Raw genomic sequence first — 23993 nt, 5'->3', positions numbered from 1 at the left:
TCACTTTAGGTTTGCCCTCCACCCAAAACGCAGTGTTTGCCCGATCAGGCCTGATCGGTCGCCCACACGTGCGTTCACCCACGCCCGCCCCACCGCAGTGACAAAAAATATTTTTTTTTGATCACTGCACATTCACTTTACACGCGCTGCGGCGATAAAAAAAATCAGTTTTGATATTTTTTTATCAACCACAGCGGCCTCCAGTACTTCGCTAGCCTCCCATTTGTAAGACAGGCTTGCTTTTTTTTCTTGGGTAGTCTCAGGGAATACCCCTAAATTTAGTTGCCCACATGTCAAACGGGGTATTCTTCTGAAGAGGCCTACAGGCTTCTGACCCAGTCGGATGAGGAATGGGACCCCTCATCTGATGAATCTAGCGGGTCAGAATACGAACCTGTAGAAAGCAGTGGCTCTCTGACCCAAAGTTCGGACGAGGAGGCTGAGGTCCCTGATGGCACCAGGCGTACCCGGCCTTGTGTTGCTAGACCGCAAATTGCGCAGCATCCGCTTCAAGAGCAGCAGAGTGGGGCTGGTGCTGTCGGATTACGTGGTGAGGCATACACCAGCAGCCTAGCCCTTCCTGGACCTAGTACCAGCACTGCCGTAGAACATGGTGAAGTGGCGAGCACCAGAAGGGCAGTTGAAGCTGGTACGGTGGCACGTGCAGTAGTGACCCCGTCGCAGCCACCGCAAAGACGTGCCCGTAGAGCCCCTAGAATCCCTGAGGTGCTGGCAAACCCTGATTGGCAGTCCCAAACTTCAGCCGCACCTGTAGTTCCCCCTTTCACCGCCCAATCTGTAGTTCGGGTTGAGACAGCTCAGATTGGTTCGGCCCTGGGATTTTTTTTTTGAGCTGTTCTTGACTGCGGAGCTCTTAGACTTAGTTGTGGCAGAGACAAACCGGTTTGCCACACAATTTATAACCGCTAACCCGGGAAGCTTTTATGCCCAGCCTTTCCGGTGGAAACCAGTCCAAGTTTCCGAAATTAAAACTTTTTTGGGCCTTCTCCTCAACATGGGTCTAACTAAAAAGCATGAATTGCGGTCATATTGGTCCACGAACCCAATTCATCACATGCCCATGTTCTCTGCTGCTATGTCCAGGACACTATTTGAGACCTTCCTGCGTTTCCTGCACTTTAGTGATAACAGCACCTCCTGTCCCAGAGGCCACCCTGCTTTTGACCGGCTCCACAAAATTCGGCCCCTCATAGACCATTTCAACCTGAAATTTGCAGATTTGTATACCCCAGAGCAAAAAATCTGCGTAGACGAGTCCCTGATACATTTTACCGGGCGCCTTCAAACAATACATCCCAAGCAAGCGCGCCTGGTATGGGGTCAAATTGTATAAGCTCTGTGAAAGGGCCACAGGCTATACCCACAAATTTCGTGTCTATGAGGGAAAAGATCAGACCCTGGAGCTGGTCGGTTGCCCTGACTACCTGGGGAGCAGTGGGAAGATAGTCTGGGACTTGGTGTCACCCTTATTCGGCAAGGGGTACCATCTTTATGTGGACAATTTCTACACAAGTGTGGCCCTCTTTAGGCATTTGTTTGTAGAACGGATTGGCGCCTGTGGTACCGCGCGAACTAGTCGCGCGGGCTTCCCCCAACGGCTCGTTGGCACCCGTCTTGCAAGGGGGCAGAGGGCCGCACTGTGTAACGAAGAACTGCTCGCGGTGAAATGGAGAGACAAGCGTGACGTTTACATGCTCTCCTCCATTCACGCAGACACGACAATACAAATTGAGCGAGCAACCCGTGTCATTGAAAAACCCCTCTCAGTCCACGACTATAACCTTCACATGGGAGGGGTGGACTTCAATGACCAGATGTCTCTGTGTTTAGTTTTCCGCAGAACCAGACGCTGGTATAAGAAGGTGTCTGTATATTTAATTCAATTGGCTCTGTATAATAGTTTTGTGCTCTACAGTAAGGCTGGGAGAACTGGATCCTTCCTCAAATTTCAGGAAGAGATCATAGAGAACCTCCTGTACCCAGGAGGTTCCGTGGCCCCATCCACCAGTCTAGTTAGCCGTCTACACGAGCGACATTTCCCCAATGTCGTTGCTGGTACCTCAACCCAACCGTCACCCCGAAAAAGATGTTGTGTCTGTAGCAGGAGTGGAATAAGGCGTGACACCCGCTATGTCTGTCCTGACTGTCCTGACCACCCTGCCCTATGCTTAGGGGAGTGTTTCCGGAAGTACCACACACAGGTACACCTAGCATAGGGATCATCTCACCAGGACAGGCACACAGGGCTATTAGGGCCCATTCACTCACACAGCTGCTGCAAACGTCTCCTTTCACCTGGGACAAAGTGCATAATGCACTTCGCCACATCTTTGGGCGATTTGCGCTTTGCACATTGACCCATGGGGAAGGAGAGGTTTGTTCTATAAAGGTAAAAAAAAAAAAAAAAAAAAAATGTAAGCAAACAGGTTAATGTTTAGTTCAAAAAGTTAAAGTTTATATGTTCTGTTCCAAAGTTAATAAAATTATTGCGTTGCGGCCTGGTTTTTTTCTTTCTTTTTTTTTTTTCTTTTTTTACCTTCCAGGTGGACCAACCGATCGACTAGCTGCAGCGCTGATGTGCATTCTGACAGAAGCATTGCGCTGCTGTCAGATTACACGCAAGTCGGTGTATGCGGCGCTGCAAGACGAGATTTCTCCTCTGCAGTGACAGATACGTTTGCCGAGGCATACGAGCTGAGGAGGAGGCGGCGTTCCTATGCTTTGGCAAACACTTTGTATGTAAAAAATAAAATAAAAAATCCCGGCAATGATTTATTCATCCACATCGATTGATGTGAATGGAGAAATCTGGTTTGCCAGGGCATACGAGCTAAGTGGGTATGGATGTTGGGCGGAGCTCCTTTGTCCTGGCAGACGCCTTTCCCCTCCTTTTTTTTTTTTTTTGGGCAAAGATTTTTTCATCCACATTGATTGATGCGAATGAAGAAATCTGTGCCGTTCATTTTTTTTCTTTCAGCCCAGAGGCTGAACGGAAAAAAAAAATCTCATTACCTGTATGCTCAATATAAGGAGAATAGCAGAAACTCCTAATGCTGGCCATACATGTAATGATTGCGGAGACCCTCAAATGCCAGGGCAGTACAAACACCCCACAACTGACCCCATTTTGGAAAGAAGACACCCCAAGGTATTCGCTGAGGGGCATATTGAGTCCATGAAAGATATTTAAATTTTTGTCCTAAGTTAGCAGAAAGTGAGACTTTGTGAGAAAAAAAAAAATAAAATCAATTTCCGCTAACTTATGCCAAAACAATACATTTCTATGAACTCGCCATGCCCCTCATTGGATACCTTGGGGTGTCTTCTTTCCAAAGTGGGGTCACATGTGGGGTATTTATACTGCCCTGGCTTTTTAGGGGCCCTAAAGCGTGAGAAGAAGTTTGGGATCCAAATGTCTAAAAACGGAATTTGGGCACTTTTGCAGCCTAGATGCGCAAAAGTGTCACACATCTGGTATCGCCGTACTCAGGAGAAGCTGGGGAATGTGTTTTGGGGTGTCATTTTACATATACCCATGCTGGGTGAGATAAATATCTTGGTCAAATGCCAACTTTGTATAAAAAAATGGGAAAAGTTGTCTTTTGCCAAGATATTTCTCTCACCCAGCATGGGTATATGTAAAATGACACCCCAAAACACATTCCCCAACTTCTCCTGAGTACGGACATACCAGATGTGTGACACTTTTTTGCAGCCAAGGTGGGCAAAGGGGCACATATTCCAAAGTGCACCTTTCGGATTTCGCAGGTCATTTTTTACACATTTTGATTGCAAAGTACTTCTCACACATTTGGGCCCCTAAATTGCCAGGGCAGTATAACTACCCCACAAGTGACCCCATTTTGGAAAGAAGACACCCCAAGGTATTCCGTGAGGGGCATGGCGAGTTCCTAGAATTTTTAATTTTTTGTCGCAAGTTAGTGGAATATGAGACTTTGTAAGGAAAAAATAAAAAAATCATCATTTTCCGCTAACTTGTGACAAAAAATAAAAAGTTCAATGAACTCACTATGCCCATCAGCGAATACCTGAGGGTGTCTACTTTCCGAAATGGGGTCATTTGTGGGGTTTTTCTACTGTTTAGGCATTGTAGAACCTCAGGAGTCATGACAGGTGCTCAGAAAGTCAAAGCTGCTTCAAAAAGCGGAAATTCACATTTTTGTACCATAGTGTGTAAACGCTATAACTTTTACCCAAACCTTTTTTATTTTTTGCCCAAACATTTTTTTTTTTTTTTATCAAAGACATGTAGAACAATAAATTTGGCGAAAAATTTATATATGGATGTCGTTTTTTTTTTGCTAAATTTTACAGCTGAAAGTGAAAAATGTCATTTTTTTGCAAAAAAATTGTTACATTTTGATTAATAACATAAAAAGTAAAAATGTCAGCAGCAATAAAATACCACCAAATGAAAGCTCTATTAGTGAGAAGAAAAGGAGGTAAAATTCATTTGGGTGGTAAGTTGCATGACCGAGCGATAAACGGTGAAAGGAGTGTAGTGCAGAAGTGTAAAAAGTGGCCTGGTCATGAAGGGGGTTTCAGCTAGCGGGGCTGAAGTGGTTAAATACATTGTGGCCCATGATTGTAGCTGGCGGTTTGGACTACAAATGTAGACATGTCAGGTTGGTTCTTAGTAATTGTAGTCAGATTATTAATAGACTTCATCCACTTAATTTCTTGAAATGCCTGAGTAAACATTTAGCTCTCCAAACTGCACATATACTGACATTTATCAGCAGTGTAAGGCTAGTTTCACACTAGCAGCAAGGGACTCCGGCGGGCAAAAAGCCTGTCTGATCCGTGCTGCCACTAGTGCACGCATGCCCACGGACTACTGCTCCGGCCCCATTGAGTATAATGGGGGCGGGGCGGAGTTCCGGCGGCAGCGCATGCCGAGAGGTGGCCGTAATAAAAATACGACATGTCTTACCCCTTAGTTTTATTCAGTCCGCCTCTCAGCATGTTTGCCGTGCTGCCGCTGGAACTCCGCCCCACCCCCATTATAGTCAATGGGGCAGGAGCAGTAGTCCAGGGGCACGCAAGCACTCATTCACACTGCGTCTAAGTGTATGGGCCCTCACTGGACCTCCGTGGTTGGCGTGTAAATGCATAACACTGGTGTAAATTATGATTGTGTTACACAGACACAACTATTATTAAGTCATCACTTTTTGTTGCATGGTATGAATGTTGGCTCCATGCCCATATGTCGAGGGGTACATGTCAGGAAGTCCCTGCTACAACCAGTGAGGTTTATATGTCTTCGTAGAGACTGTTTTCTCCAGGTCCAGATCAGAGACGTGGACCAGTAAAGTGCAAGCCCTCAGTTTCATTCATTTCTATGAGTAAATTGTTTCAATAACATTTGTGTGAACAAAGCCTGGGTTTGAGGCTGGTTTGAAAAGTGCCATGAAATGTGTGCCACGGACGCCTGAAACTGCTGTCCATACAGTTACCACTGAAGGCCGTTGTACACATTTTCAGAATCCCCTTGTATTGAAAAACTTAGTTGATTTGCTAAAAAGGTATGCCAGCTTATAGCAGTAGAACACAGCGGGCTCCATCGGTGATCACCTGGGCACATATATGAGCCTGTGCGATTTCCATCATGTGTATCAAAATGGGGAATGCAAGGAAAGGGTAAAACCTGCACTTACTGTAACCTTGTTTTTTTTTTTTTTTTTTTTTTTTTTTTTCTGTTGCATTGTGTAATCTGTAGATGGTGTTGTCAGAGAAGGTGGGTCAGCTCATGGACTGGGCCAGCAAGAGACCCGTCATACGCATGAATGGCGATAAGTTCCGCCGGCTAATCAAGGCTCCACCAAGAAACTACTCTGTGATCGTCATGTTCACAGCTCTGCAGGCACAGAGGCAATGCGCCGTTTGCAAGTAAGGATAAGGCCCCATGCACACGGCCGTGTTTCACAGCCATGTGCGGGCCGTGGAACCGCGGCCTGGATCCCTCCTGAGAGCAGGAGCGCACGGCGTCACTGGTTGCTATGACGCCGTGCGCTCCCTGCTGCCGCCGCAATACAGTAATACACTGGTATGATCTATACCAGTGTGTTACTGTACTGTGCCGGCAGCAGGGAGCGCACGGCGTCATAGCAACCAGTGACGCCGTGCGCTCCTGCTCTCAGGAGGGATCCAGGCCGCGGTTCCACGGCCCGCACACGGCCATGTGCATGGGGCCTAAGAAAAATGTCTTAATTATGGATTTATTTATTTTTAAAGTAGAGATAAAGCCTTGAGTAAGCCGTGGCAATATCAGGGACTTAGTACCAGCTCTCTGTTTCTACATTAAAATAACATGGACGTTCTTCATGGCTCCAGTATATGTCTGTCAGTGCCTTGCTCAATTCACAGGGACATACGACTATATACGGCTGGATTGGTTAAAAAAAAAAAAAAAAAAAAAAAAAATCTCCTCACGATCCCCAATGTTGCCTTTTTGATGCTTACTGTTTTGCAGGTCCGCAAAACACGGACGCAGGCCCTTATGCGTTCCTTAATTTGCGGACCACACATGCCGCGGCTATCCTAGAAAATGCCTATTCTTGTCCGCAATTGCGGACATGAATAGGACATGTTCTATTTTTTTTATTTGCGTGGCTGCAGCACGAAGCAACAGATGCGGACAGCACACAGTGTGCTGTCCGCATCTTTTGCGGCCACATAGAAATGAATGGGTCCGCACCCTTTCTGCAAAATTGCAGGAAGGATGCGGACTCATTCATCCGGTCGTCTGAATGTAGCCTAATACACAGAAGATGGCTCCCAGCACTTCACTGGCTGAAAAGTCTGTGCTGTGGCCAGTGATTGAGCAGTCATCTCCTGTCACATTAGGACCAGGAGCAGAGACCAGGAGGAACATTGTCAGAATGGCATCAGCGTAGGATGGGTTGAGGTTAGTAAGACTATTTCTGTAATATACACCCATTGTGCACCGATACAGACCAATTTATCCACTTTACTCTTTCCCTAAAGCTATGAACATAAACATGTGGAAAAAGTCCTAGTAAGGCTACATGCAAAACACGGATGGTGTTATTGATATAACTGCCTATTCTTGTCCGCAAAACGGACAAGAATAAGACGGGTTATATATTATTATTTTTTTGTGGACCACGGAAGGGAGTAACTGATGCGGACAGCACACGGAGTGCTGTCTGTGTCTTTTGCGGCCCCATTGAAGTGACAGGGTCCGCATCCGAGCTGCCAAAACTGCGGCTCTGATGCTGACCAAAACAACAGCCGTGTGCATGAGGCCTTAATCTATGGCTTGTTCACACATCACCCCAACCCTTGAACCTTTTTTGCAGAGATGCTTTTCATTGTTCGTTTCATGTTTGGTTGGTGAATAAAGATCCACTATTTTCACCGGATGTGCTGCGGTGTCTTCTATATTATTATTTTTATATATATATATATATATACACAGATTCTACATTATGTAGATAGTCTCCAGCCATCATATATACAATAAGCATCAATTTTCACATTTCCTATGTAGGCAAGCTGACGAGGAATATCAGATCCTGGCAAATTCCTGGCGTTACTCAAGTGCATTTACCAATAGGATTTTCTTTGCTATGGTGGATTTTGATGAAGGATCAGATGTCTTCCAAATGGTAAAGTATAAAATTGTTGCCTTGCAGGGGTTGTCCGGAGATCGGAGGGAGCTGACTCAGCTGTTTGAAGAGAACACGGTGCTTGAATGAGCGCAGCATTCTCCATTATTTACCTTCTCGCCACTGACATAGCAGCGGCAGAGCAGCGTAATTGCAGCTCCTCCGTCCTATTCACTTGCAGTTACACTCCACCCGTTCAAGAATAAAATAAGTCTGCATCCCTCTGTGGCACCCAAGATGGAGAGCACAGCTTTAAAACGGTATTTGTGTTCTTCAGTGAGCAAACCTGGATACGTTGTTCACATGATCTGTTTCAGGAGATCTTGGCATTGTGAACTACAGGCAAAATGACTATGGAGCATAGTGAGCAGCAACATGCTGTGGCCATACGGGAATGGATGTACGGTTTGCTGTCTCCTTCTGAACCACCTCTAGCATGCTTAGGCTAGTTTTACACCTCCAATGTGAAACTCCTTGACCCTGTTCCAGCAGACAAATGGAGAGTCGTCCAGATACAAACCACAGCATGCAGCAGTTTGTGTCCGGCCAACTCTGCGCTTGACAGTGTAGGGATCTCTGCCGGACCCCATTATACTTAATGGGGCTGAGGGGCATTCCGTTTGTATCCAGCAGCTACGGAGATGTGAAAGTAGCCTTAGGGTGGCTGCAACATGGTACAGATTTGTGTGGAAATATTCCTTAAATCTGCACCAAAAACACACATAAATCCACACTATCGTGTTTTTATGTTTTTGGTGTGGATTTTCTGCAGATTTCACCCTTTCATTGAAAATGCTGTAGATTTCTAAATCCACACAGCAGGTCAATTTCCGCACCTAAGAAAAAAGCAAATGTCATACACTTTGCTAGTACTGTATTACAGAGTGGATTTTCCACTTGAAAATCCGCATGGAAAAACCACATGCAATCCCCCGTCCATGTATTACATGATTGCCATTTAATACCACATCACTTCCTGGCAATTTGGCTGCACAGCTTAAAAGCTCTCCTCGCCCAGGCAAAATCTGCTTGAGCAGAGTCGCTCATCTCCCCCCTTAGGCCTCTTTCACACGGGCGTTGCGGGTGACGTGTGGGAAAAGATGCGGGTGCGTTGCTGTAAAATGCGCAATTTATTTATTTTTTATCCCCGCAAGTGCAAAGCGTTTTAATGCATTTTGCACGCGCGTGAGGAAAATCAGCATGTTTGGTACCCAGAACCGAACCCAAACTTATTCACAGAAGTTTGGGTTTGGGTTAGGTGTTGTGTAAATTTTTATAATTTTCCCTTATAACATGGTTATAAGGGAATATAATAGCATTCTTAATACAGAATGCTAAGTAGATTATTGATGGAGGGGTTAAAATAAATAAATAATTAAACTCGCCTCATCCACTTGTTTGTGAAGCCCGGCCCATCTTCATTCTTCTTTGATGACCTGGGAGGAAAAGGACCTTTGGTGATGGACCATGTGATGAGCACAGTGACGTCACCAAAGGTCCTTTTCCTCCCAGGTCATCAAAGAAGAAGAAAGAAGACGGGCCAGGCAGTGCGAACAAGTGGATGAGGTGAGTTTAATTATTATTTTTTAACCCCTCCATCACTATTTTACTAAGCATTCTGTATAAGGCTAGTTTCACACTTGCGGCAGGACGGATCCGACATGCTGTTCACCATGTCGGATCCGTCCTGCGGCTATTTCGCCGTGCCCGCGGACCGCCGCTCCGTCCCCATTGACTATAATGGGGACGGGGGCGGAGCTCCGGCGCAGCACGGCGGTGCACGGAGAAAGGCCGCCGGACTAAAAAGCCTGACATGCAGTAATTTTAGTCCGGCGGCCTTTCTCCGTGCACCGCCGTGCTGCGCCGGAGCTCCGCCCCCGTCCCCATTATAGTCAATGGGGACGGAGCGGCGGTCCGCGGGCACGGCGAAATAGCCGCAGGACGGATCCGACATGGTGAACAGCCTGTCGGATCCGTCCTGCCGCAAGTGTGAAAGTACCCTTAGGAATGCTATATTTTCCCTTATAACCATATTATAAGGTAAAATAATAATGATCGGGTCTCCATCCCGATCGTTACCTAGCAACCATGTGTGAAAATCGCACCACATCCGCACTTGCTTGTGGATGCTTGCGATTTTTTTTTAAGCAGGCCCATTCACTTCTATGGGGACTGTGTTGCATGAAAAACAGACCATATAGAGCTTGCTGCGTTTTTCACGCAACGCACAAGTGATGCGTGAAAATTGCCGCTCATGTGCACAGCCCCATAGAAGTGAATGGATCCGGATTCAGTGCGGGTGCAATGCGTCCACCTCACGGACAACTTGCCCGTGTGAAAGAGGCCTTAGAATGCCTGCACACAATGTGGATCACCTCTGCTTTCTCTGTGCAGATTTCCGTGCAGAAATGCCATAGAGTAATGCAGTGTGGGCAAAGTGAAGGAGACAAGTCTCATGTACACTTTTTTCGTTTTTTTTTTCTTAGGTGTGGAAATTGACCTGCTGTGCGGATTTTGAAATCTGCAGCGGGTCAATAGTTGTTGCTTTTCTCTTTCAATGGACGGGTGAGTTTGGTGGAAAATCTTTACCAAAAACGCGATAAATAGCACAGATTTATTTTTTTTGTTTTTTTTTGCGTGTGGTATTGGTGATCGAGCAGAACCCTCCGGAAGCACTATGCCTGATCGCAGAGAGGATGGAGCAGTCGTTCCAACCTCTCTATTCCCTTCACTCTAATTTCTATGATCAGTGCAGGGAGAGATTAGGAAGCTGAATGATCAGTGTTAAACTTCCTGCTGGAGCTGGAGAGGTAAGTAACCACTGGAACCCAGGTATGAAATATTAACCTGTTAATACCAGGGATTCTAAAATTAACCACTACCCTAGAAAACCAGGAATTGGGACACTAATCCCTTTGCTGCCCAGGACCAAGAGGGATTCTGATGTTAACCCATTCACTGCTAATTTTTTGCCACACTTTGGGTATCTGTTGGGTCAGTGGTGATGTGTTCAGTGTATGCACTGGGAATCCCTTCCATATATCATACACTGTGAATCTGAAAATCTTCATTAATTTTTTATCTTTTACCTGACCGTTTTCTCTCCTTCCTGTTTATTCAGCTTAATATGAACTCTGCACCGACCTTCATTCACTTCCCCCCTAAGGGGAAGCCCAAGAGAGGGGACACGTATGAGCTGCAAGTGCGTGGTTTTGCTGCAGAACAGCTCGCTCGCTGGATTGCAGATCGGACAGATGTCAATGTAAGAGTATATGGCATTTACAGCAAATTGTCCTTTTATGAAACAAGGGATAATAAAAATGATTGATTATAATCTTCTCCCAAATGTCTTTACAGATACGTGTAATAAGGCCTCCAAATTACGCTGGCCCTTTAATGCTGGGTTTGCTCTTGGCTGTAATTGGAGGATTGGTGTATTTGAGAAGAAGCAACCTTGATTTCCTGCACAACAAAACCGGATGGGCGCTGGCTGCCTTGGTAAATAACGCAGTTCATAAGACAAAAGAATCTAGGATAAGCTCCCATATTTTGATGATTTATTTTTGCTTTACGTCAATCTAGCACAATCTAGTGTCTGTGGCATGCAGTGTGGTACAGATGCACGATTCCTATAGCTATGGTCCAGCACTGGGCTGGAAGCAGTTCTACCGCAGAATGGTTGCATTCCCAATATTGGAAATCCACAATTGCTTGTATTTTCAATGGTAATGATGCAGATTTGTGCCACACTATTGGGACACGGCCACGTGTAGCTTCGTCTAATTCTGCAGCCCCAAATCTTATGAATGTTATAATATTTCATTTTTAAATCCATGACACACATCCACAAATATAAAATGACATGCTGCGGATTTAATTTCTGCACTACATGTCAAGTTGTGTGGATTTCACTGAGGACACTCCGCAGTGTGTGGATGATCTGTGGAAATCTCACTTTGCTGCTCCTGTAAAGCACTGTGGGTTTTCTGGACACAACTCCCCTGCAGAAAGTCCAGTGTTCATGCGTCCTGTGACCGTACCCTTACCATCCTGTGTTATTAGGCTGGAAGCTTATCAGAAAGCCATAATTGCAATAGATTGTTGGGGGTAAACGGGAACGTCTACATAGCCTGACGGCAAATGGAGATGTTTAAACTAAACTAGTGAGGAACGTAAGCTGAAACCTTTAATTATACTATGATCGAAGTGGTTGTTGCGTTGAACAATCACTTTTTGTAAGAAGGCTCCCTTAAGTAAAGGCTAATGATGGTGTCATGCTACTCGGACAACAGTTGTGCATTTCTCTTAGGCCTCATGCACACGGCCGTTGTTTGGGTCCGCATCCGAGCTGCTGTTTTGGCGGCTCGGATGCAGACCCATTCATTTCAATGGGGCCGCAAAAGATGCGGACAGCCGTTGCTCTATTCCGCAGCCCCGCAAAAAAAAAAAATATAACCTGTCCTATTCTTGTCCGCGCTTTATATTGACAGCCACCCGTTCCGCAAATTGCGGAAGGCACACAGGCGGCTTCAGTTTGTGGACTGCAAAAAACATCACTGTAAGGCCTTATGCACACGACTGTGTCACTACAGAAGCAATAAATCATTACTTTGCTGCAATTAAAAGTGCCAGTTCCTTCAGAGAGAGATGCTCTGTGTAAGAGGTCCTGAATGGAGGACCCCATAGATTATATTTCCTAATGTGGTAAAATGGGTTTTCCAAAGTACACAACCTTTTTTTGCCCGTTAAAACCAGATAGCAACACACATCCTTTTTTCTAATGTGTTTTATTTTATTTTTCAACTTGACATTTTTTATTCTATTTCCTGATCATGATAATGGGGACTGCCGTCTTGTCTGAGCTGTTCTTAACAGCATTAAGGCCCCTTTCATACGAGTTTTCCGCACGGGTGCAATGCGTGACGTGAATGCATAGCACCAGCACTGAATCGTGACCCATTGATTTCAATGGGTCTGTGTACATGAGTTCACTTTTTTTTTTTTTGTTGTTGTGCATTGTGTAAAAAACGCAACGTTTTATATTCAGCGTTTTTCACGCAGCTCTGGCACCATAGAAGTGAATGGGGCTTCAGTGAAAAACGCATTGCATCCGGAAGCAAGTGCAGATGCAATTCTTTTTTCACTGATGGTTGCTAAGAGATGTCTGTAAATCTTCATATAATTTTTTATTTTTTTATTTTTTTTATCACATGCGTCAAAAATGCATCAAAATGCATTGCACTCATGCGGATACAACTGAACGCAATCGCAGATAAAACTGACTAAACTTGCTTGCAAAATGGTGCGCGTTTCACTGAACGCATCCTGACATCCGTCACGCTGATGCGAAAATGGCCGAAGAAAAATTCTTTATGGCAGACGCATGGGCCATAGACTCAATGGACAGGAGAGGACCTCATTGATTTGTATGGGAGCGTTTTTAGGCATGCTCTGTGACCCGTGCAGAGGTCATTGTACAAGGAAAGAATAGATGAGCTTTGACAATCGCCTACGGAGAATGGTGGATCCTGTCTTGTCTATACACAGAGGTGATGTCATTACAGGCAGGATTAGAATGACTGATAAGCAGGTAACTTAAGTAAAGTGATCTGTACAGGCCAAGAAGTGGCATCTATTAGTCTTAGTGGCCAGTGGAAAAAAAACTGCAGGATTTCATGGTTTTTGTTTAATATAAATATTGACATGGAAAATTAAAATTTTCACTGAAAAGTCCTTAACCACTTCAGCCCCGCTAGCTGAAACCCCATTCATGACCAGAGCACTTTTTACACTTTGGCACTACACTCCTTTCACCGTTTATCGCTCGGTCATGCAACTTACCACCCAAATGAATTTTACCTCCTTTTCTTCTCACTAATGGAGCTTTCATTTGGTGGTATTTTATTGCTGCTGACATTTTTACTTTTTTTGTTATTAATCAAAATGTAACGATTTTTTTGCAAAAAAAGGACATTTTTCACTTTCAGCTGTAAAATTTTGCAAAACAAACGACATCCATATATAAATTTTTCGCCAAATTTATTGTTCTACATGTCTTTGATAAAAAAAAAATGTTTGGGCAAAAAAAAAATGGTTTGGGTAAAAGTTATAGCGTTTACAAACTATGGTACAAAAATGTGAATTTCCGCTTTTTGAAACAGCTCTGACTTTCTGAGCACCTGTCATGTTTCCTGAGGTTCTACAATGCCCAAACAGTAGAAAAACCCCACAAATGACCCCATTTCGGAAAGTAGACACCCTAAGGTATTCGCTGATGGGCATAGTGAGTTCATAGAACTTTTTATTTTTTGTCACAAGTTAGCGGAAAATTATGATGATTTATTATTTTTTTTTTTTTTCTTACAAAGTCTCATATTCCACTAACTTGCGACAAAAAATAAAAAATTCTAGGAACTCACCATGCCCCTCACAGAATACCTTGGGGTGTCTTCTTTCCAAAATGGGGTCACTTGTGGGGTAGTTATACTGCCCTGGCAATTTAGGGGCCCAAATGTGTGAGAAGTACTTTGCAATCAAAATCTGTAAAAAATGACCGGCGAAACCCGAAAGGTGCACTTTGGAATATGTGCCCCTTTGCCCACCTTGGCATCAAAAAAGTGTCACACATCTGGTATCGCCGTACTCAGGAGAAGTTGGGGAATGTGTTTTGGGGTGTCATTTTACATATACCCATGCTGGGTGAGAGAAATATCTTGGCAAAAGACAACTTTTCCCATTTTTTTATACAAAGTTGGCATTTGACCAAGATATTTCTCTCATCCAGCATGGGTATATGTAAAATGACACCCCAAAACACATTCCCCAACTTCTCCTGAGTACGGCGATACCAGATGTGTGACACTTTTTTGCAGCCTAGATGCGCAAAGCAGCCCAAATTCCTTTTAGGAGGGCATTTTTAGACATTTGGATCCCAGACTTCTTCTCACGCTTTAGGGCCCCTAAAAAGCCAGGGCAGAATAAATACCCCACATGTGACCCCACTTTGGAAAGAAGACACCCCAAGGTATTCAATGAGGGGCCTGGCGAGTTCATAGAATTTTTATTTTTTTGCATAAGTTAGCGGAAATTGATTTTTTTTTGTTTTTTTCTCACAAAGTCTCACTTTCCGCTAACTTAGGACAAAAATTTCAATCTTTCATGGACTCAATATGCCCCTCAGCGAATACCTTGGGGTGTCTTCTTTCCGAAATGGGGTCACATGTGGGGTATTTATACTGCCCTGGCTTTTTAGGGGCCCTAAAGCGTGAGAAGAAGTCTGGAATATAAATGTCTAAAAATGTTTACGCATTTGGATTCCGTGAGGGGTATGGCGAGTTCATGTGAGATTTTATTTTTTGACACAAGTTAGTGGAATATGTAAGAAAAAACAAACAAAAAAAATATATATTTCCGCTAACTTGAGCCAAAAAAATGTCTGAATGGAGCCTTACAGGGGGGGGGGGGGTGATCAATGACAGGGGGGTGATCACCCATATAGACTCCCTGATCACCTCCATCATTGATCACCCCCCTGTAAGGCTCCATTCAGACGTCCGTATGATTTTTACGGATCCATGGATACATGGATCGGATCCGCAAAACACATGCGGACGTCTGAATGGAGCCTTACAGGGGGGTGATCAATGACAGGGGGTGATCAGAGAATCTATATGGGTGATCACCCGCCTGTCATTGATCACCCCCCTGTAAGGCTCCATTCAGACGTCCGTATGTGTTTTGCGGATCTGATCCATGTATCTGTGGATCCGTAAAAATCATATGGACGTCTGAACGGAGCCTGACAGGGGGGTGATCAATGACAGGGGGGGTGATCAGGGAGTTTATATGGGGTGATCAGGGGTTAATAAGTGACGGGGGGGTGTAGTGTAGTGTTTGGTGCGACTTTACTGACCTAGCTGTGTCCTCTGGTGGTCGATCCTAACAAAAGGGACCACCAGAGGACCAGGTAGTAGGTATATTAGACGCTGTTATCAAAACAGCGTCTAATATACCTTTAGGGGTTAAAAAAAATCACATCTCCAGCCTGCCAGCGAACGAATCGCCGCTGGCAGGCTGGAGATCCACTCGCTTACCTTCTGTTCCTGTGAGCGCGCGCTCCTGCGTGCGATATGACGCGTCGATGCGTCCAGGAGGAACAAATCAACCACCTCCCGGACGCATCGGCGCGTTAGGCGGTCGGGAGGTGGATAAAGAAATGCTTATTCTTGTCCGCAAAATGGACAAGAATAGGACATGATCTATAATTTTTGCTGAGCCATGGAACAGAGCAACGGATGCGGACAGCACACAGAGTGCTATCCGCATCTTTTGCGGCCCCATTGAAGTGAATGGGTCCACACCCGAGCCGCAAAAAATGCGGCTCGGATGGGGACCAAAACCACGGTCGTGTGAATGAGCCCTAAGGGAAATATCTGCGCCTGTTCTGTGTTTAGAGCCGCACCTGGCGGCACTAATGAAAATCACTGACCGAAAGCAGACTGTGTGAATAAGGCATTAGGCTGGGTTCAAGCGAAAAAAAACAAAACAAAAACCTTTTTGGTTGTGGAAAAGCCAGCAAATTTCATCCTCTTCATTGAGAAGGATGAATTCTGCAAGCGAAATCCACTGTATAAATTTAAATGCCGCAGATTTCAAATCTACAATACTGCAGCTTTTTTTATGCAGTGTGTGGATACTGTACAACACTGTGGACTTGCCACATGAAAATACATGGCAGCAAATCCACAGCATTTCAGTCACATACCCTAAAACTGTATTTTATGTATATATACATAGAAGAAAAAAAGGGATAGATAGATTGCCATTTATTGAAAAAAAAAAAAAAGAATGAAAGAAAGAAATGTGTTACAGTAAGTGTTCTGTACATACCAGTCTCCCTCACTAGCAGGCTGTGAGGAGAGGGAGATGATAGTAAGTTATTGTTTACTCACAAACTTCTGCATAATTACTGTGACTGGATGTCACAGTAATCACATGCCCTGGAGACCATTCTGATTCTGGAGGCAGCAGGAGTCACAGAGGTACTATGGGGCTATTGCGATCTCCCTCAGCCCTCCCTCCCAAACAGCTGAGTGCTGTAACTGGATACTACCGAGCTCACATGTCCTGGAGACCATGCTGATTGGTCTCCAGGTGAAATCAGCTGCTGGGGGGATCGCTGCTGCAGTGTAAGTGTACCGATCTCCCTCTCCTGCCAGCACTAATGAGAGGGAGACAGTACAAGCATGTCAGAGTGCTGTAACTGGCAATTACAGCGCTCACATGCCCAGGAGACCATACTGATCGGTCTCCAGGTGAAAGCAGCTGCTGGGGGGATCGCTGCTGCAGTGTAAATGTACCGATCTCCCTCTCCTGCCAGCACTAATGAGAGGGAGATGGTAGATGCATTTGTGATCGCTCTGACTGCTTGTCAGAGCGATCAAAAGAACAGAGACCAGGAAAAAAGGTCTCAGGGTAAAGCTCCATGTTCTTGGCTGTCAGGAGGCAGCTGAGTCACGGAGTTTCTGTGTACAGGGGCGGAGCACAGGGGGGAAAGCTGCAGGACGTTTTAAAACGTGCTGTCAGAAATAGAGATCCACCTCCTGGACGTTTATAGTCAATGGGCAGACGGGAGGTGGTTAAAAATGTTAAAATAAAAATGTGATTTAAACAATGGGTCATTTTCTGTTGACACCTTCCCTTTAAGGCCTCTTGCACACAAACGTTTTTTTTTTTTCCGTTCCGTTTTTTGTGTTCCGTATACTGAACCATTCATTTCAATGGATCCACAAAAAAACAGAAGGTGCTCCGTATACCTTCTATTTCTGTTCCGTTCAAAGATATAACATTTCCTATTATTGTCCGCATAACGGGCAAGGATAGTACTGTTCTATCAGGATCCAGCTGTTCCGTTCCGCAAAAAACGGAATGCTCACGGACGTCATCTGTGTTTTTTGCAGACGGCAAAATACTGAAAGCCATACGGTCGTGTGCAAGAGGCTTAAACCCCATCATTTACAGTCCTCTCTCTGTTCTTCGTTTCTTTCTCAGTGCTTCGTGTTGGCAATGACATCTGGACAAATGTGGAATCACATCCGTGGACCCCCCTATGCTCACAAGAATCCTCATACTGGTCAAGTGGTAAATGTTCTCTGTTTTTCCTATTTGTCTGAGTTTAATGCTTTTCAGTTATATCTAAAGGGTGGGTCAAACAATTATCAATATGCTCTCCTCTTGGCCTATCAGGTTTGAAATAGGACAAGACTTGTATTAAATGTATGACCTTTTCCTTTGAGAAGCAGGTTTTTGTTTTCAGTAATGCAGAATTTTGATTTGGGTTTTGCAACAGGAGTGACAGTGGAAAAGAGAGCATGTTGTGTTGTGATGAGGGAGGAGAGCTGTGGGATAAATTATGGCATGGAAAAGACCCACTATTTTTAGCATAGACTACCCTAATACAGATTTACTTCATATGGGATATAAGAGATCGCTCTCTCAAGCCGGGCGGCAATGACAGATTCCTTCTTAGACAACTGGGTTCAAGTCCAAATGGTGCTTTATTCTGGTACTTCAGCACCATCACAAACATAAACCAAAATAAACACCTGCCCGTCTGGGCTCTACCTAATACAGTTTTGTCTCTATCTCCCCTATAGAGCGCAGTTCACAAACAGGGTATCGGGTTCCGACCCTCAGCAGGTCAGCTCATCTGGCACAGTCCCACACAGGGGAGATATCCGGCTTCACAGCCCTCCTGGCTAAGACCACACAGAGCCTCACAGGCTTCCCCCTCTCAAGGGTCACTTACTCTCTCCCTGGACTCCTACACTGAGGGCTGGTTTATCCCCCAGTGATTAAACCCCAGATAGCCTCACCTGTGGTGGAATAGGGGTGTGGACTGAAATATCCACCCCCTCCACACCTCTATCAAGTGTGAGGCCTGTCACTGTCTCACAGGGGTGGAAAGCTCTCTGAAAACTCTATACAAAGTATTGGCTTTTTTTTTTTTTTTTTACACAGGTCACTGATCTAAAGAATTATAAATGGCCAGCACCCCAATGTGAAAAGAGTGGGCGTCTTAATTCACCCATGTAGTTTGGATTCATTGTATGCTGGAACTCTACATCAGTGGGCTGAGGCTGTCACCTGATATGTGACATTCTCAGCCTAACTGAAACATTTAGACGTTATTTCCTTGACATGATTCATACTTTAGGAAGAACTTTTAAGGTTCACTACATTTATTTGTATTATGGCCATTAGAAAAAGCAAATTGAGAGATACTTGTCCACTACAAACTTGGTGGCCATGACACAATACCATGCAGCCATTTGTGCAAGTGCTTCAGGTCTTGTCAGTAAACCCGTGCAATGCCACCCCCCCTTGATCCTTGTTGCCATCGCCACTGTTCTGACATGTCACTGTCTTTGTTATTGAAATTTTCATCGAGATTTGATTAGTGCTCATGCACATGCTGAGCACAGTGATATCACAGAACAAGGGTATCGGCAATCAGGACTATGTGGACAGTATAGTGGGTCTCGTCAGTAAACCCTAACCCTCCGTTCTGACACCTACATGCCCTTAGCATTGAAATGTGGTTGTAGCGCATGCACAGTACATCTGTGCTGCCCACAGCAAGGGTGAGTACCGTGTAGGGCTGCAACGATTAATCGATGTAATCGATTATATTCGATAACTGGATTCGTTGTCGACGAATCCAGTTATCGAATAATCGCCGATTCGTTGCTATGCGGGTGGGCGGGCGGTCGCTGCATCTTTATTTTACCTTTTTACAATGACGCTCCTGTAACAGCCAGGCAGAGCGGACGGCGGCGTAACGTCACTCACTCACGTGACACGCCTGCTCCGCCTCCTTCATTCATGAGGTGGGCGGAGCAGGTGCGTCACGTGAGTGACGTTACGCCGCCGTCCGCTCTGCCTGGCTGTTACAGGAGCGTCATTGTAAAAAGGTAAAATAAAGATGCAGACGTGATTAGTCCGACTTATAAGCATCGGGGCCGGGGCTGTTATGGGGAGGGGGGAGGATCTGTCTATGGCACTGCTATGGGGAGGGGGGTCTGTGTATAGCACTGCTATGGGGAGGAGGGGGGATCTGTGCACTGTTATGAGGAAAGGGATCTGTGCACTGTTAAGCCCATAACAGCGCCACCCACAGATCCCCCTCTCCATAACTGCGCCATCCACAGATCCCCCTCTCCATAACTGCGCCGCCCACAGATCCCCCTCTCCATAACTGCGCCGCCCACAGATCCCCCTCTCCATAACTGCGCCGCCCACAGATCCCCCTCTCCATAACTGCGCCACCCACAGATCCCCCTCTCCATAACTGCGCCACTCACAGATCCCCCTCTCCATAACTGCGCCACCCACAGATCCCCCTCTCCATAACTGCGCCACCCACAGATCCCCCTCTCGATAACTACGCCACCCACAGATCCCCCTCTCCATAACTGCGCCACCCACAGATCCCCCTCTCCATAACTACGCCACCCACAGATCCCCCTCTCCATAACTACGCCACCCACAGATCCCCCTCTCCATAACTACGCCACCCACAGATCCCCCTCTCCATAACTACGCCACCCACAGATCCCCCTCTCCATAACTGCGCCGTCCACAGATCCCCCTCTCCATAACTGCGCCACCCACAGATCCCCCTCTCCATAACTGCGCCACCCACAGATCCCCCTCTCCATAACTGCGCCACCCACAGATCCCCCTCTCCATAACTGCGCCACCCACAGATCCCCCTCTCCATAACTGCGCCACCCACAGATCCCCCTCTCCATAACTACGCCACCCACAGATCCCCCTCTCCATAACTGCGCCGTCCACAGATCCCCCTCTCCATAACTGCGCCGTCCACAGATCCCCCTCTCCATAACTGCGCCGTCCACAGATCCCCCTCTCCATAACTGCGCCACCCACAGATCCCCCTCTCCATAACTGCGCCGTCCACAGATCCCCCATAAGTGTCGTCCACAGATCCCCCATAATAGTGTCGTCCACAATTTGTTTTAATATGGCCTTTGAACATATTTTTTTCAAGTAAGATCATATAAACCTCTCTGTTTTGTAATTTTGTCGTTTTTGCCGATTAATCGATTAATCGTAGAAATTAATCGGCAACTAATCGATTATTCAAATAATCGTTAGCTGCAGCCCTAGTACCGTGTATGGGCAGATGTACCGCTCACAGATGTACAAATGCACCACAGCCAGACTTCAATCCTGCACATATGCCGCAGTCAGATTTAATTGCTGAGGACACTGAGTTTGCAGAAAAATGGAGTTGTTAAGTCCAAGGGGACAGGGTTTACTAACAAGACTTTTAATACTGACCAGACTTTGGATGCATGTAACATAATTTTCGTAATTGGGCAAAGCTCCCTTTCTTGGAAATGGTATGTCTATCTGCGGCCACAAAAGCATTTTGGAATGTGTGTCCTATTCCCCTACCTGGTATATGGTAAATCTGTACCAAACACTTTACAAGAGCGGGTCACAATTTCCCTAGCTACAAGCATCCATCCTCGTCTTTCAAGGGAAATGTCTGCATGTTCTGACATACGGTGTAGACTCCAGCGGACATGATGGCCTTCGTGCAATGTATGGTCTGCTAAATTTCACCTGGTACCCAACTTCCTTTAATGCCTCCTACTAGGTTTATACTTTGATTACTATTGATTTTGTTCTCTCATTTCCTGCAGAATTATATACATGGAAGCAGCCAAGCACAGTTTGTGGCAGAAACCCATATCGTTCTCTTGTTCAGTATCCTTTGGTTAACCATTGTATAGTATTTTATTTGACAGCCGTTCACAGGACTTCTTCTGATGCAGCACTTTTTTCTGAATGAGGATTTTGCCACTATGAAGGCTGTTGCTAACAACCTTGGGCATCGGGACACTGATTTGGAGACCAATAAAGTTGGTCTGTTTTAACTACTTGACTGCCACAGCATCTAAGGTGTTTGTAAGAGGGAAGATGCTGCATCTGCCAGTTCATTAGACTACCAGGATTGCGGAGGAGGGCAATGCTTTACCATGTTGGCAGGAGGGGAAAGGAGATGTATAAGAAAGGCTCCTTGGTCTGCCATAAGTATCTGCCTAATTGGCCATATGAGACGTCAGTATACTACCTATATATTTTAAGCCATTGAGAAAGCAGTAAAAACAATAGCTGCTTCAAGTTTAATAAGGTTAATAATTAATCAAAAGAATATATTTTCAGTATCGCTGAATCATAGCAGCCCATAGAAAATAAAGTTAACTTGCACAGTAAAGAAAGAAGTGCAAAAAGCAATGGCAGAGCTGTTTTATTTTTATTTTCTTATTTTATTTCTTGCACCCGACTACCTCCTCACACAAAAAAAAATATATAGAAAAATAAATCCATAAATAGGGATGAGCAAACTTGTGTTTTACGAGTTCGGGTCCTGGTTTTATTACAATTCAGATTATGGATTCCGCTACCACGGGCCATAACGGAATTCTATAATGGGATGCATAGCGGAATGCCTTTAAGAGGCATTCCATCATAATAGAAGTCTGTGGGCTGCATAATGGATCCGTCTGGTTTCCGTTGTGCAGGAGAGGACTCCTGCATAGTGGACAGCAGACGGATCTATTATGCAGCCCATAGATTTCCATTAAAATGGTGCCATTGAATAATACAAGTCAGAAAATCAAGTCCTCGCACGGCTATAGTGATAAAAAAAATTAAATTGCAGCTCTGAAATTGAAAAAAAGAAAATTGTTAGGTCCCTAACATTCAAAATATGTGCTGCAGTAAGGGTTTAATTGGGTTGTCGGAAGTGAACTACAGTGAGGCTGAGGAAATGACAATAGAAGATACAGCACCAGCAAAGTGTATGAGATTACACAAATCTCATGTACACAATTCTGCAGATTTTTTTTCTGTGCAGAAATTGACCTGCCGTGTGTATTTCAAAATAAATTAGCACGTGGATTTATGTTTGCAGTTTTAGCTGTGGATTTCACCTTTTTCAATGCAAGGGTGAGATCTGCATCAAAAATCTATCTTCGGGGCTATGCAAATGGCCAGTGAATAGCGGCTGTCAGAAAATAAGACCTGTCCTATTTTTGTCCATTTTCACGGCTAGACAGAATCCATGGAATTTAATGGCCATACAGACAGGAGTGCACCCGACTAACAGCCATTAACATGGGTTAAAGTGCCTTTCAGGGGTTAAAATGTAAAAAATAATTAACTCTCACCTCGTATTCTGGGTACAAAACAAAAATCCTCACCTTTTTATCCACTTGACTGTGCCGAGACTCGCTCTGCACTGGAAGGACCAGACTCTCCCAGCGTCATAACTTTTATGATGCGTCCTTCCAGTTCCCTCCAGTGCGGAGCGAGTTTCGGCACATACAAGTGGATGAAGTGATGATTTTTTATTTTTCATACCCAGAGAAATGGTGCCACTGTTGGGGGACTTTTTATAGTAGAGGAACTCTATAGGGGGGCATTTTATATAGAGGGGGCACTATTGGAGGGCCTTTTCATGTGAATGTAGCCTAAGTCCACAAAGCATACATAAGGGTGGACATTTACTAAAGGTTTTACACTATTGTGTAAAAAAAATAAGCTAATTATGGTGCACGCTATTCAAGAAATAATTTTGCAATGTTTTGAGCTTCTGAGCAATTTTCCAAGGTGCCACAAAAAAAAGGGGCTGGCTTTGCGCCGCCCGCTGGATTTACTATAATTTGCCACAAAGTGGTGTGAGTTACAGACTGGCATAGACTTGGCACTGGCCGAGCTGCTTTTGTCTACTCTGCGTCTCCCTCCCACTGCATTCTTTAGGAAATATTAACCCCTTTTTTACCCATTTATATATTGCATTTTTTTTTTAATATATGAAATTACAAACAATATAATAAGATTGTGGTGGTCCATCTCAATTGGTCCACACAATTAAACCTTATACAAAACTAACAACAAAGGTTTAGAAGATAATTATCGTCTCTCCGTGACTATAAGGGCTCTTTTTACACGACCGGATGCCGTGCAAGTAATCCGCTGTGTGAAAGAGAGCCAAGCCCCGTTCCAGACAGCAGAGACATGGAGCAATAACATGATTGATGATGCTCTTTGCCTCTGTAATGTTTTTACTACAAAATCACAGTGAGAGAAAGTTGGCATAAAACAAAGTTCCAGTACTCACGTTTTCTTTGGTAGCTAAAATCGTCTTTATTCAGGCAGTAGAAGCAATGTACAGGACATGCACCCACTAGTGTAGCAACATTGACGCGTTTCAAACAAAGT

The 23993-nt window shown here is 44.9% G+C and overlaps 1 protein-coding gene across 1 annotated transcript in view; it reads left to right on the top strand.

The window, feature by feature from the left end:
- MAGT1 (magnesium transporter 1) overlaps positions 1-23993 on the top strand; it is a 39195-nt gene that overhangs the window by 6857 nt on the left and 8345 nt on the right. The window contains exons 2-7 of the mRNA XM_044305224.1: positions 5765-5934; positions 7559-7676; positions 10798-10938; positions 11034-11174; positions 17727-17816; positions 21410-21473. Coding sequence (XP_044161159.1) covers positions 5765-5934; positions 7559-7676; positions 10798-10938; positions 11034-11174; positions 17727-17816; positions 21410-21473 — 724 coding nt within the window. The remainder of the gene's footprint in view (positions 1-5764; positions 5935-7558; positions 7677-10797; positions 10939-11033; positions 11175-17726; positions 17817-21409; positions 21474-23993) is intronic.

The sequence above is a fragment of the Bufo gargarizans genome, chromosome 9 (assembly GCF_014858855.1).
Source record: "Bufo gargarizans isolate SCDJY-AF-19 chromosome 9, ASM1485885v1, whole genome shotgun sequence".
NCBI classification, from domain to species: domain Eukaryota; kingdom Metazoa; phylum Chordata; class Amphibia; order Anura; family Bufonidae; genus Bufo; species Bufo gargarizans.
Note: the sequence above shows the minus strand (reverse complement) of the source record. Positions and strands in the feature narration are given on the sequence as shown.